This window comes from Argiope bruennichi, chromosome 10, assembly GCF_947563725.1.
Source record: "Argiope bruennichi chromosome 10, qqArgBrue1.1, whole genome shotgun sequence".
Lineage (NCBI taxonomy): Eukaryota > Metazoa > Arthropoda > Arachnida > Araneae > Araneidae > Argiope > Argiope bruennichi.
Window position 1 is genome coordinate 53175885 of NC_079160.1, and position 16677 is coordinate 53192561.

The 16677-nt window shown below is 26.7% G+C and overlaps 1 protein-coding gene across 1 annotated transcript in view; it reads right to left on the reverse strand.

Annotated features, from left to right (window-relative positions):
* The window catches only part of LOC129988012 (ras-responsive element-binding protein 1-like), a 41680-nt gene extending 28913 nt beyond the window's left edge, over nt 1-12767 (reverse strand). Inside the window, exon 1 of the mRNA XM_056096081.1 lies at nt 12700-12767. Coding sequence (XP_055952056.1) covers nt 12700-12742 — 43 coding nt within the window. The 5' untranslated portion in view covers nt 12743-12767. The remainder of the gene's footprint in view (nt 1-12699) is intronic.
* Nucleotides 12768-16677: the final 3910 nt, after the last annotated feature.

Below are 16677 nucleotides of genomic sequence, written 5' to 3' on the forward strand. Positions count from 1 at the left end.
ACGGTATATTGTTGGCAGAAACATGCAAGTAAGATTTACTTTCGCAGAAAGGGTAAATATATTTTATTCTTATGACCACTTGCTGAATTCTATTACTGCTTGTATGTATACCAAGGTACTGCTGTACATCTAAAGATCACTATAACTGCAAAACCGTGATGAAATTCTAAAAAGACAAAAATTTTCTGTCTGGTTATTTCACTCCGGTGATTAACTAAACAATACAATTTTCACTTTTTTTTTTTATATAATCGCAAATAACACTTTTCTTTACAAGTCAACGAATCTTCTTCCAACAACAGTACCCTCATCCAAAGTCGCCAATAAGCAAAAAAACAGCATCGACTGGCAACCCTGCTCGTGTGCAAGTTAGGCAAGATTCTCCAAACCACCCTCCAAACACGGCGTTCGTGAGAGTGTGGATTTATCCCGTTACGTGACAACGTAGCTGTCAGGTGAAAAATTCCGAGATTTTTCTCCTACCTGCGTATCCACTTTCTCCCCACCACAGACGCTGCTGCTGTTTCCTCCCCCTCCTCTCCCTTGCCCTTTTCCCGTGACTCTGTGCTCTTCCCCATTGACACTACAAGGAGAACACAGACACACAAGAATACTTCTTCCACAATTGCAATCGCGTTGGTGAAATCTCCACAGAAAATTAGAGGCGGATGTCCGAGGTGGACATTATTTATATCGGTTAGACTTCCTTTGGGGGATCGTGTACTTATTACGATGGAATTAATAGCGTTACTTAATTTAACTCTTATATGGTATTTACCATTTATATACAGTTTTCGATACGTTATTTTTAATCACTGATTTTGACCTCAGATATTTATAAATTTTGACACAACCAACTTAATTTAAAAGCAGTTCCAAAGTTCTAACAAAATGAATTAAAAATTCATCCAGTTTCATATTTACTCTGAATTAGAATGTTTTTTTGAAAATTTTAAACACAGGTTCATGAGATCTCAATTGCTTTTTTTTAATACTATGTAAACAGCGAAAAGCGTGATACCAGATACTTGATTAAAAATTGTGTAAAATGATCTACAGTGTAGACCGTTGGACTAAGAGCTACAAAATTTGGCACATTCTCTTTTTCGTAGTAAATACTCACAAAAAAATAATGTTTTTTAAAATTATTATTAGATAATTAATAATTGATAGCAAATTCTACGTTTTCCCTTTATAAATTCAGAGCATATCACTGCATAAAAATCATTTTTACAAAACCGTAAAATTTTTCAATGATATCAGTTTTAGTTCTATATAATTTTCCCTTATTTTAATAAATTATTTGTAAAGTAAATTTTCAAACAATACTTTCCACTGTTCTTGTTACTGTGTTTACATTTATGAACATTGCAATAATAAAGATAGATGACTCAAGCCTATCATCATGTTATGTTTCGGACAAGACATTCGTAATTTCCTTTAATGTTTTCCTCCTCCCTTAATCTACTATTAGTCTATGTTGATTTCGGGACTTATGCACGTCGTATGAAAATCTTGGGTAAAGTTTCTTTTATATACATAGATTATAAAAGTAATTAATTGCAATTATTTAAAAAAATAACAGCAATTGTCTTCAGTTGACTTCTGGTGGGAATTCTGGAGCTTGTTACTGAAAGTTAGTCTTTTATTGCAAAAGATCTATCCTATTAGATTATAACCACAGATAGTTATGCGCCAGATAGATCTTATTTCTTTCTGACTAAATATGACATCCGATTTAAATGCAGTGATTGTAGCGCGGTAGTCGATTCATTTCCGTTGTATTAACAGGAAGATGAGGGATGAAGATTTTGTTGTTCAAATAGGAAAAAAGATCTAATGCTAAATCCAAAATATTTTATTGATTATTTGACACAATACGCAATCTAGATGATAAAATTCATCTGATTAAATATCGATTTGTTGCTGTAAATCCTTATTTTCCAAATAAAATTTAACTTTTATAAATGATTATATACACACTTTCAAAGAAATGGTACAGATAGATTTAATTCTCACATTTTTAGAAGTCTACAGTATAAAACTGCAACATATTTCTGACAGTTATCAGTGGGATTCTCTTTGTAAAAAGAAACCAAATTAATTAAACATCCGGTTTTTTTAACTGAATTGTAGATTCATTAAAAAGTAGAGATTGTATATGCAAACGAATAAAGCAATAACTCCAGTATTCCATGAACGGAAAAAGAATTTTCATTATGGTTCGTATTCAAACATAAACCGATGCCTTTTATCGCCGTTACAAAAAAAAAAAAAAAAAAAAAAAAAAAAAAGTGAACATATTTTTAACGAATGCAACGCTTTAAAGAGACACCTGCTTTTAAAAAAAAAAAAAAATCTGAGCATCTGTCTTATGTTTTGAAAATCTACGATTAATATTTTTTATATTTTACTGACATGACAAAATTATCATAAAGAATTAAAAAGAAATCCAGGATTTAAAAAAAAGGGCAAGTAAATCCACAAAAACAGCAAACAGCTCACTCTGATTGATATGGTATTCTCTGCATGATTTTAAATTAAAAAATCTCCAAGACAAAATAAACATTTAATTGACACGATTAATTAAGCAGAATCTAACTAATCAAGTGTGAGAAATGTTTTTATGTTGAAATGTGAGAAATGTTGAGAAGTGTGAGAAATTTTTTTAAAGCAGGAGATCTACATTTAAAACTAATTAAAAGATGGAAACGATATATTCGCAAAATACTTTTGAATATACTTAGTAAATTATATGAACATTTTAAAGAATTGCCTATAATAAAATAGGGTGATTTAGACATATCAAAAACAATAACAGCATTTTATAAACAATGAAAAACTGTAAACGTAATTAATAGGCAATTTTGAACCCATAGCAGCGACAAACAGCATAATTTTGTTCAGCTTAAAATCAGATTCTTTAGACAGAGCTAAAAACATTGTCTTTCTTAACAACATTTATGTGAACATACAAACACTAACAAGACATATAGTAAGGGAACGAAAACAGTTACATAACCCAAAAATTAAGAGTATAAATGATCTCTAAAAAGGACCTTGAAGAATCTTTCATGCCTTTTCAGCCAAAACAGCGGCAAATATTAAAGTGTAAATGTCTGAATGGTGCTTGTAATTGCCATTCTAAATTCAGAAATAGTCTGCATATTTGTTTCATTCCTTAAAATATTAGTGTTTACTTGCAACACTAATTATTATCAGTAGTGTTTAAAATAAGACGAATTATAATTTTCAATATTTATTTTTCTCAAAATACATACATACTTTTACAAGATTAATATTACTTAACCCTTTCTAGGGCCCTGGGAAGTATGCTTCCCACCAAATTTATCAATCTTTGTATGAATTTATGTAGGTTGGCATAAGTTCTGACAAATTTTTTCAGAAAGACAGAAACTTAGATGCTTTAGTTCTTTATTTTACACAAAATGATGTGTCTTGATTTGGTACTTAATTATTAATTACCCAAATTAATTAATGAATAAAATTAAATTTATCTAATAAGCTAAATGAGTCCCTTTTCTTATTCTAATTTCAAGCCTAAAAATATTTTAACATAATATGACTAGAAAAAAAAATGGCCCTTTAAAGGGTTAACAGCAGGAAATAAAGTTCAGACAAAGATGGAGAACCTTTAAAAAAAATCCTATTTAACATCTATCTCTTATATTAACTATCAGATCTACTTTTTTAAAAAAGCATGATTTTTAATTAAACACAAAAAATTTTATTTTATGAAAAATATTTGCAGAAATTCATAAATTGCAAAAAAAAGCTAATTGAAATGATGGATTAGATTAATTTTTTCATATCTAAATACATTTGATAAAATTTATACAATACATAAATGATAATCCTTTTTTCATATGGTTCATGACAAATGACAGAAAGAAAACTTTTTCACTATTATTTATGTCTCTCAAAATTAAGCTATTAAAATTTGCCCTGTTTTAGTTCACTCGCCAGATTCAAATAAACTGAGTGAGTCTTCTCAAAATGATTACCTATTTTACATTTATTAGAATTATAAATTAAATGCATTCCACATTTTGAAGTTATAAAATTTCCACTACAAATCTAATACTCTTTCTTTCCATGATTTGTGGTCTACAAATGTTACACGCAAATGTATGTTTAATATTTTCCAATTGATCATAGATTAGAAATAGCTAAATTTTCTTTTAAAAAGATAAAGATTTATAATTAATTCAACATTTAAATATTGAGGAAAAAACAATAAAAGATATTTGACCCTTAAAAGAATGAATGCACTTCATGGAAAAAAATATCAACACCAACTAAATTTTTTGATTAATCTAAATTATATAAAAATTAAATTGATCATTAGAGATATTTTAAATCTAAGGATAATTGCGTTTATATGTTTAGAAATCTATATAGAAATATTAAAACCAAAAATAATACTTTATCAAAACAAATATAAATAATTTTGGAAATAGGTAGTTTTGTGTTGTCGAACAATTCACAATTTCCAAATAGCACTAAAACATTATTTCAACTCATTCATTTCTAAAACAATTCATTTCATTGATGTGTTCTATATGTTGTGTAACATGTAAAGTGGTTAACTTTGCTAATTTAGAATCATACAAATACGACCAATAAATATTGGCAATAATTGCTGGAACGATAAAAATATAAGCCATGATGGTTACCCCCCCCCCTAAAAGATTGGCAGCAAACACTTATGAAAATAATTTTCTAAATAGAAGAAAAGGTTGTATTCAAATTAAACGTTGTTGATAAATTTAGAACCTTTTTTATTTTTTATAATTTTATTTAAACTACTTTTAGAAAAAAAAAAATACAGCTTAATCGAGATATCAATATTTAAAATTTTTAATATTGTGCAATTATTTAGCAACAAAAAAAGATTATAAGTAACTTAGAGATCAATTGCTGTTGTTTCTTTTCCTAGCTAAGTAGGTAACAAAATTAATTTTTAATTATATTTCTGATTCTTTCAAAAAATTTAAAAGAATTAAAACTTTGCAACTTAAAGTATGCAATATATTACACAGAGTTGAAATATTATTTGATAAATATGCTGCAATTGCACAGCCCTAAATATGATGAGAAAATATTTAAAACTGCAACAATAGAGACTATACAGAGCCTGACTAAGGCAGGGGCATACAGAGCAGTTACCCTGGACCCACACATCAGAGGAGGTCCCCAAAATTGAATAGAAAGTTTATTTTATGTTTGCTTCTTCAATGAACTTTTTTTAACATTGCTTTCCAAAGACAAAAAGGACAGAGGGGAGCCCCCAAAGAAGTTTTGCCCTGGGCCCCAATTAGGCTAAGTCGCACCCTGAGAATATATTAAAGAAAAATTATATATAATTAAAAATAACAATTCACAATCCAATTAAGGGTCATTAACTATATGCATTATGTTAAAACAGAAAATTATAACTAAATTTTTAAAAAATAATGATTAACTCTAGCTATCTATAGCCATTTGACACACTATAAACTATAAATGTAATAATTTTCACTAAATATCCATAAATGAAATTAATTATATTGACTTATTATTGTATAAGAAATATATTACTTCATAACACAATTGCTTGTCTGCAAATGTACTGCTTAAAGAAATAATGAAAAGGACTTCAGCTTACAGTTTGAATTTCCAAAAATTATGCAATAAATCTCTATAACATTTAAAATGATATGTTATCTATTTATGAAATAGTTAACCTCAGTGAAAATAAACAAGCATATATAGAGAATTTTTATTAAAGATATCTGCACAATGTGAAAGACATCAGTTCTCTGAAAATATAAAATACATCTACATGCTTTTCCCATACATATATCTGCTTAACTTCTGGCTTGTTACTTATAATGCAATAAAATAAACAGTACTTCTGTAATAACTCTTAAAGTGAAAAAAAAAAAAAAAAAAGATTTTTTAATACACACGCACGAAAAAAAAAACTGTTTCTTAAAAAAATTTTATCTTTAGAATTAACATTATAATTGGACATGACAATATGTCTATTCATTATTGCTCTGTTATTAAATGTAAAAGTAATGTAGTCTGTATTTTACAAGTATCATTTTTTTTTACTCTAGCTATCATGATTCACTGATAAATTGAAATAATAAATTTAAAAAAATGTGTCATACACAGTTGTAATAATAAATTAGATCCTTCAAAGCATATGTCAGAACAATACACATCAAAAACATTAAGCAAAAAATCTAAACATATTTTATACTCTTTTTATCTGAAAAAATTATATATTTTTTAAGAACAATTTTTGTCTGAATTAATGGTATACATTTACAAGCAACTGAAGATTTAGTTAAATAGAATAAGTTATAGTAGAGGAAGTAGTATACATAAACATAATTAAAATATAAGCTCTTTCATTTGAAATAAGATCTGGGCTTCTTCGGCACATATTAAATTTGCTGGCAATATTTTTTCCATGTGAAGTTTTATTTTGAGGAATCTCAGACATTTTCACCTATAGTCATTGTAAGATATTTTATACATAACACTAATACTACAAAAATATCATCAAGTGTTTCCTTATCTAGTTCACTGAATGCTTTTCAAATGCGTTTGATCAATTCATCAATTATAATTAGCAAAGCTTTTAAATCTATTAAAGGGATTTAATAAATTCACAAAAATCTTACTTTGTAAATCTATTAAAGGGATTACATAAACCTGTAGAATCCAAGATCCAGAACAAATCAATATTTTTTATAGCTGTTATTTAAATTTAATAGATCAACCCTTTCAACATCCTTCAACAATAAGCATAGAAACAACATAGAAATAAGCATTTGCATTTTTCTGTTGCACATACATTGGTTTTGTCAGTGACTGTTAAGAAATTTAAGACTTAATTGCAGGAATAAATATTTCAAAATTCTTTAATTTTATTTATTTATTTATTTGTTAGTTTTCTTTATATTGCTCTTGATAAATTAATGGTATGTTATGTTTTGTTTTTCCAAACAAATATTGCTTTCAATATGTATTGTAACCATGATACAAAAGTCATTAATATTTTAAGTTATAAAGTACCTACTTTTCCAACTTTTGTGGCTTTCTGCATTTAACATTATAAAGTAAGAACATTTGGTTTTTATTAAATAACACTATGTTTGATAAGAATGAATAAAATCATAAATCATCAAATGTTCATTTTTTTTTAAGGGGAAAAAAATTCCTGTAATCCATTTTTAACAGTTTCGACAAAACTGATGAACGTAAATATCAGTTTAAAATATTTTATAAATAAAAATTACATTTTTTTTTTTTTGTGATTTTGATATTCATGCCCAATTCTACTCACAATCAAATAATTTAACCAAAACTTTTTATAACTTTATTTATAACATCATTCTTAAGCTTTTTTATTTTCTTCACTTTAAAAATATTCGCAAAGCATCACTGCACATAATAACAGTAAATTCTTCTGATTAATAACTCTTCTTTGCAATATCTTAATTGCTCATTTTATTGGATTAGTGGATGTTAATTTTATTTCACAGAAAATATCTTTCTTATTCAAAACTTCCAACAAAATCAAATATTTGTTTAATATTATAAGTAGTTTTAAAGTTACTGTCAGATACAAACAAGTGTATCTGATAAATGAGTATTTTTTTTCTTTAATATTTTTTTTTCTAAATGTATACCATATTTTCAGACAACAGTTAAAAAAATCATTGCATTTTGAAAGAAATGAATTTTATAACATTTATTATGATTATTAAAAGATTTTATTTGACTTAAATTAACAAATCTAATCCTTTAGAATGCAATCTTTAAAAGAATATGGCTTACCCATATTTCCCAGATCCTTGACTGGTAAAATACTAAGAATATTATATACAATTGAAGGACGACAAACAACTAAAAACGAAGGGAATTTCTTTATTAAGAAATGTCTTAATTTGTTTGATATTTGTCTATCACAAACACTGACACAGATTTAAAGTCTGCTTTTTATCATCATTTCAGAAATGGGTATTCTACTATTTTAAATAAGAAGATGCTCAGAAATTATTTTTATTTGTTGCTAAACACAAATTAATAAGTGGCCTACTTCCTACTGACAATATGAAAATTATGTTTAAAGTTCATTACAAACTTTATATCTATGTCAGTTCATGCAACAGAAAAATTATAAGAATTTTATTACGTATTAATGGATAAAGAGAAAAAAGGGGCTTTAAAATTGAAGCATAATATATTATTATTTCTGCCCCTTCAAAATATGCAAAATAACTATGAAATTTGTGATTCTCTTAACAATAAATTTATAAATTAAGACTAGCACTAAACTTACATAGTCAAAATCGTTGAGATTTTTTCGAACATGCAGATCAAAAGTACATTATGTAACTTAAATAATGAAGTTAATGCATTACTTTTATTATTCAATTATTTAAAAGCAATTCTTATTTAAAAATACATCACTTTGTTGCTTAGACATAAAGAATACTTTGAATTGTTATGATATGGAGGTATGATTCTTATTCTTAAGGAAAAAATAATAATAATAAAAAAATGTTATATAATACTTTTATTTATATTATGCTTGATTGTTTTAATATACATAGGAAGTCATTAATAATAAATTTAAAGGTTAAGGATTCTAATATAGTCGAAAAATCATAGGTATATTCCTCCTATCTCAATGTGAATGTCCAATTAGGTGATTGTTTAGAGCCACTGAACGGAAAGAGGACAGAAGACAGATTCATTAACAAAATATTATTAGTCTTATTGTTAAAAATATCAGTTTATATAAAACATTAATCTTATGAAATATAAAATACAATAATATTAGTATGATGCCAAGTGTAATTTTCAGGTTTCAATTTGTTTCCTAATATTCAATTGTTATTATAGTAATTATAAACAGAAGGCTACTGTTTAAATATCATTGTGTACAAATGTGGATGCTGTGAAAATAAATAAATAAAAGCACATATTTTCATGAAGCTATTAAAATAGAAAATTTAATTAAGGTTAATCAATAATAATTTGATTAAGTAAAAAATGCACCGAAATGTACAACTAAATCGAAATAAAAGCCTTATAATGAGCACTGCATAGGGCTTCAAAATCCTTAAATCTACTACTGCCTCCCTCCCACATCCATAATTTTGTTAAAATTAAGTAACCTTCATGTATGTCAAATTTCTAATTTTATTTTTTAATCTTTATCAAAGCATTAAATTCCTAAAATGACTTTTTATGATTAATTCACTCACAATAATTTAATCTTAGTGCATGCATGAGAAAATTATTGCACTATAATGGTAGTGTATAAAACAGTTGTAAAACCTCTTAATTACTCTAAGTTATGAAAATGCATTTTATGACAAAACATGATAAAAATGAAAATATGCAAAATATCAAAATTTATTTTAATCAAGCAATTATTAACAAAGTTCTATGGCACAAAATAAATGGAATGTTTCTAAATATTAAAATGTTAAATTTAAAATGATGCCATAGAACTTAAGATTATATAATAATTACTTTAAAAAATTCAAACAAAAATCTTGAATATGTTTTTATTTTATTAACTGCATACAAATAATCTTATGATCGTTTCATTTTTTTGCATGTTTGAGTACTCTCAGCCTTTTTCGCTATAAATGTGTGGTAGTAGTTGTTAGTGTGGTTCCAATTATCACCAAATTATAATGTTAATTTATATTTTTCAAACAAAGAATAGTAAAAGAACTTAAAGTTGAAGCTAATATAATTTGAAAATTAGGAGTTTGTTTTAAAATTCTACGGCCTAGTGCTAACGAGATAATTTCAAACACCTTTTTCTTCATTACTGCTCACTCTTAAAGAATGTTTAATTATGCTAATACAATAACATGCACTTCAAAAATAAAACATATAACATAATGAATTGTGGCTAATTTTCAGCTCTAAGAAATTTTAAACACTAATTGCAAATAAAAATTCTTGTCGGCAAATTGAAAGATTTTATTCACACAGGGATATAAAGATCACTCTGTCTTTGACATTCCTACATTGATTTTATAAGCCTTAGAGAAATCAGGATGAAAGTGGGAGGTAAAGCAAAATATGAGAGCTCTCTAACTATGTATTACAAAATTCCTAAAAGGTAATCAAAATTAAGACAGTTGAAATTATTTGACAATATCTAACTTCTAAGTTGTAACAGTTAAAGAAAAATTTTAAGTACGAAAAATGTGCATTATAAAAAGGCAATTGCCTGAATTAAATTATCTATGTTCAATCATAAGGGAGATTTAGGAAAATAAAAACTTCAATCAACAATCATTTTCACTGTTTTTGAGTTTGATGGCTCAGCTATCAACTCAGATAAAATTTTCCTTCTCCCTACAATATATTCCTCACATAATCAAATCCAATCAAAATTATTCTAGTTATTTTTCCAAAAGTTAATATTGCCAAAGCTTTATGAATAAATATACCTTTATATTATATATATATATATATATATATATATAAATTTTTGATTAATGAAGAGTTTAGGATTCTGGAGACTTTATGATCAATGAAGATTTGCAGAAATTTTCCTAAAGCTGAATCAATTATTATTGCAATAGGTAACATTATTTCCAAAGAAAAATTTTTAGTGAATAATAATAATAAAATTTTTAAAAAAACCTAATTAGAATGAAAAAATTAAAAAAAAATAATAAATGTTGAAATTATTATTAAACATAACTTAAATATTCCCTCATGTTGTCGTGTTAAAATATAACAGACATAAAAGTAAAAATTATGAATCTCATTTACATCATCATCAATTCAACACCAGGACATCAATATTTAAAACAACATTAAAGTAATATATTTAACATATAACTCATATAAATAAAAATCAACACTTATTATAAACATTATAATCTAATTATACATTTTTGATGTTTGCTCATTTGTTTCAACAGATTTTCGGCATTCAAATATTCTTTTTCTATAAATTCCAGAAATATATAAAATGCCTACTTATTTCTAATAATATATTTAAAAATAGTTAGATTTTTCATAGAAAGTTTTAGGTGTCGATTGAACACTTTACAAATTGATAATAACATATAAATGGTAGTTGAGAATTGTGTAGAAAATTCTTTAATTATTATAAAACTTCTTTTAAAAGAACAATGGAGATGAAAATTACAAGATCATTCTATTTATATCTTTTAAACATATCCAAGTTTGAAGCTTTTGTCGTTGACTTTAATCTTATTGGAAAGCTCAATTAAATAAAATGCTTTCTTGATTAGAGAAAAAAAATACTAAAAAAGTTAAATATAGCATGTAAAAACTAATTTAGTAATGTTTGTAAACAATGTTAATCACTAGCATCTATTTGCAATAGCAAATATTTCAAAATTTTCTTTAAGTAAACAATCATAAAATCTATTCAGAGCTTCAAAATTATGGGTTATATCATCTCTAATATTTTTTTCAATTTAATTCAATATCTTTTCTATTAAATATTTCTTCACTAAAAATAAATATTTAGATAAATACCCCTCCCCCCCCCAAAAAAAAACCCTGCAAGAATTACTTTTCAATAAAATAAGCATGTCATTTTTTTTATTGACATATCAATTTTAAAAAAAAAAAAAAAAAAAAAAACAGAAATGGTTGGCATTGATATTTAACAGAATCTGTTCAGATCAGAATTTTTTTAATAATATTCATAAAAATTCAAGCAAAAATTAGCTATCAGCTCCAGATATTTTTAACTTAAATAATATATGCTAATCAAAGAAGTATCTTCCATTCCATTATTAATCATACATCAAGCCTATATCACATTTATAAAATAAAAAGAGATAAAGTTTCACTGAAATATTTATACATAAAAAGAAAGAAGGCACATGGAAATTTAGTGCACTGTAATCCTTAAAACAGAATCTGTACATTGCAAATTTTCTCGGAAAAGCTTTCTTTCTTAACAGGTGGCTGAGATCAAAATATATTGTTAATATAATGCAAAATATTAACAATACACGGAAATTTATTGAAAGAAAAAAATTCATCGGAAATTTAGTGCATACTTATCCGAAAATCATACAGATGAAATCCTAGGATTAATCGGGAAAATGACAATTTTTCTTTTTTAACAGGTGGCTATGTCTGAAACTATTTAAGAATTATATTTAATGAGCATTTATTTAAAGTAATCAATAGTGGTAAAGTTAGTAGGTAATATATATAATCGTTTCCCTCATGCAGCATTTTTAACGTCCTGTAGGCTCTAATCTGAACGGACCATACCAACGGTGACTAAACGTACGCTATCTTCCATAATGGATTGATCTAAGATTTTCCTTCGGAACCAGACTGCAAATGATGCAAAATTATTTATACTTTACATTTATTAGGTAGTTGATTGATTATCGAAAACCTATGACAATTGATTAAATCGTATTTACAGTAATAATCGAAAGCATTCCTTTTCTTTTTAGCCAGACATGTCTCGCATCAGTAAGATCGGATAAAAGGGAGGTTTCGCAACACTTGCTCTGTTTTAAGATTCTCAAAATTCACAGAAAAAACTCAATTATTATGCTTTTCAAATGCATATCTGGAGTTTTAAAGTTGTAAATTCTTATTTTAAACTAAATCTATAATAATTACAACTAATTTACTTACTAGTTCCCTTAGATTTAATATTTCTTCTCCTCCTCCTTGACATGATGAAGCTACATTCCTTGATAGAAGGATGGTGAATTTCAGCAGATAGGGAAGATGATCAGCGCGTGCGCAGTGGGACTGAGCAACATCAAACAGGTGGCGCAGGTTGCATTACATATTGCCAGATTCCAAAGTTTAATTTTGTTACAGGTATACCTGTATCTGAAGTTTCTGTAAAACTCACCTGTGCATTATGTATAAAAAAAATGCTTGGCATTTAGCAATAATAGAATTCTGCGTATTAATTTGAACAGAGTAGTGTTTATAGAATATTTAAATGGTCTTACGAATTAGGTAACAATGTAGGAAAAAAGATTTCATTAATGTTATATAAAAATTACAGACTTTAACATCTTTTTTTATATATCTTACAAATAATCATTAGTTTATTCTTATTTCATTTACTCATTCACGATATGATGTATTGAAATTCAATAGGCTAAGCAAGAAGAACAGAGTCCTTAGAGCTTTTGACATATCAGCACATTTTAGACTCTGTCAAACAAGAAGCACGCAAGTAAACTGTTCACTATTTTATGGTTTGGTTATACAGTATTAATTTTTCTTGCTTTTCAATGGGCCACTTTAATATTAATTTAAAGGAAAAAACATCATAAAAGTTTGTCATTCCTTTTAATATACCTAAAATTACGATGGTTCAATGTAAGCAACCTTTTCTCAAGGTTCAGGAAGAATTCGGCCCCAGATAAAGTATGTATATGTATCAAGTAGTTATCATGCTTATTCCAAATGACTGATTTTTTTCTTATCTAATGGCATGTAGCTTATAATGCTATATTACATCAACGTAACTATATTAATACTTAATTTCATATGTCTTAGAATCTTTTCTTCGGCATTGCTTTCAAATTATCGAGTAATGCTTTATGAGAATGTCAAAAGTCATGCATGAACTCGCGCCTTCACTACAAAAGAAATATGCTATTTTCTTTCTTCTACATTTTTTTTACCAATTGTTTTCATCTTCTGGTTTTTTAATTAGTTTAGTTTAAAAAAATAATTCTCGGTATTAATACTTTGTGATTGCAATTTTATGTATTTCTGAAAAAAGGCCCTATCAATCAGTTATGTCATCCATTCTCAGAAAAATGCTTATATTTTAGATAAACATCCATTTTTATGGAAAAATGTTTAAATTAGCTTTTTTCAAGATACTTAACAGTAACGATAATGCAATTCCGCTCAATACGAAGTCATCGCAAATCTACATCTAATTTTGAATTGTCCCTTTTATTGCATTAATTATTAATAATTGGAATTAAAATTTACAAACTTGGACTGATAATTGAGATTAAGCTACTGCTATTAGCATCAAATGCTGAACAATATCGGCATGATATCTTCATGACATTGGCAAGCATTCAGAATGTCCAACAACATCGTGGAAATCTCTTACAATATCTTGTGCTAATAGGGTTTGAAATATTTCAATAGGTATTAGTACATAAAAATATTTTTAAAATAAAAAATGAATTAAGAGAACGCCTACTTTTCCAACACTATTGGTGTTTTTTAGATTTTATTTAATTGATGATAAGTAAATTATATTGTAATTTAATACTAATAATAAAGATGAATGTGTGTGTGAATTGGTGCTCTACGGGCCAGACCGTTTAACACTTGTATACCTAGGAGGTCCAAAATATGCACCTTGGTGCAATTTTTTTTTTTTTTTTTTGAAATTCGAATTATAATTTTAATTAATTAAAAATTAAGCTGAATTGTGGCGTTTTACTGTGATAATTCCCAAAAATGTTATTGCACAAAAATGAATTTTGAATCGTCTTAAAATATAAAAAAATTGTCTGTTTAATGATACAAATTAATAACCGTGGGAATTTTTGCTGAATTTTAGTATTTTTAAAAAAATATTTTTTCTCCTAATTTCCAGCAAAAGATTAAATTGTTCACTGAAGTTCAAACCGTTTTCTTTGTTCCATTAACTACCAAACAGCGTAATATTTTTTCATTGTTCAAATTTAAAGAACAAGGTTTCTGTTTAATATTTGTGCAGTTTACGAGATGTATAAAAAAAAAACAACAAAGTTACAATATGGAGAAATTTAGAAGTTAGATGAACCGGGTATTTAAGGCTTCTATAGAGCCATGATGTCATGGGACTGGTATTCCTTAGAAAGATTTTTGTACACAATAAACAGAGCATATGTAAAACACAATAAAAATAACATGGCTTTAAAATTTGATAATTTGGCTGAATCGTGGACACGAAGTTATATCTAGATGATTTAAAGAAACTTAACTATAACCAATATCTCAGTGAATTAGCTGGTGGCCAAAGGCGAATAGTTTTAAATAAAAAGAAAGATTCGCTCTATTCCGACTAAAACTGATCAAGTTTTGAAAATGTAAATACTACTATCTTATAAAAACGCCCGGAATTTTCCCGAGGCTTATTGGTCTAAAATTATGAAAATGTGGATCTTTCTAAAATTGTAATTTTCAAAACTCCATAATGTAGTCAGATTGGATCCTAAAAGATAGATTTTTTTTTTTATTTGAAAGCTGAAGTGTCAAGAATACTTTGCTGATTATGATTTCTTAAGACCAAAGGATTGAATAAAATTTGTATTTGAAGTTTACTTATTGACTGAAACAAACAATAAAAGTTATTATTTACGTCATTTAAATCCTTTTGACAACAAAACTGAAATTTCGTCATTTAAATTCTTTATGAAAGCAAATTTCAAAATTGAATTTTATGATGAATCAGAGAAATTTTTATGGAATAATTTTTTAAAATATTGCATAAATTATAAAAATTATTTTGTAACGCACCTAAGACTTCAAAGCTAAACAATTATGTTTTTTATATTCATATTTTTCAAAAAACATGCTTTGTTTCAGCAAAATGAGGTTTTTTCATTAATTGAAATTTAATCGCTTCCACTTTAATTTAAAGTTCAAATTTTACGGGAACTGACAGAAAAATAGAGAGATATATATATAGTATAATGAACAAAACGGCATAAGGCTTCTATAATAGTATGAGTTATATGACAATTTAAATTTGAAGCTTGAAAATATTTTGCTGAAGACGCTATTAAAAATCCAAGTTACATAAAATATTTAATTGGATATTTTAGTGAGCATTAATTCCGGCGAAACTGTTAGTCGCCAAAGCCGGCTTTTATTTGGTATAATGAGAGCGATTCTTGATACTTTGTCTGAATAGAAGTAACTTTGAAATGTTCAAACTCTCATCAACTGTATTAAAATCCTTCCGCCTTTTGACAACCGGAAAATACCTTCAGAGTATTGCTAGTACTACAGACGGGAAAGAAAAACGTCTTTAAATGCATATTAATACCTTCAGATAGAATACTTAAATTGTTTAAAATTTATATAAAAGCTTTATATTGGGGCTTTACATAATTGTAAAAGCTTTATATTGGAGGTTAGCCATTGAGGAACTTACGTCAACACAAAATGAATAAAATAGAAAATGTGTTTATAAGACAGTTTTTAAGTAGAATCAAAACTCTAACTACCGATTCTTCGAGACCTGATTCTACTTAAAAACATTTGTTTACTTCTTTGCTTAATCCAGACAAACAACAATCCTATACAGTTCGATCCATTTGCGAAAGTTGAAAAAAAAGAAAAGAAAGAGTGATATGGAAATGTTCTCTTAAATGCATTTCATTGGAGGATTTAGGCATTTTATGAACCTGCGAAGTATATATTATGTGGTCCCTTTTTTTAATAAAATTATCAACTTAGTTTTAGATTTGAATATATTTTTAACTTAACCCTTTCTAGAGCAGTGGGAAGTATGCTTCCACCAAATTTATCAATCTTTGCATGAAATTATGTAGGTAGGCATAAGTTCTGACAAATTTTTTTAGTAAGTCAGAAACTTCGGTACTTCAATTCTTTATCTCAAACAAAATGATG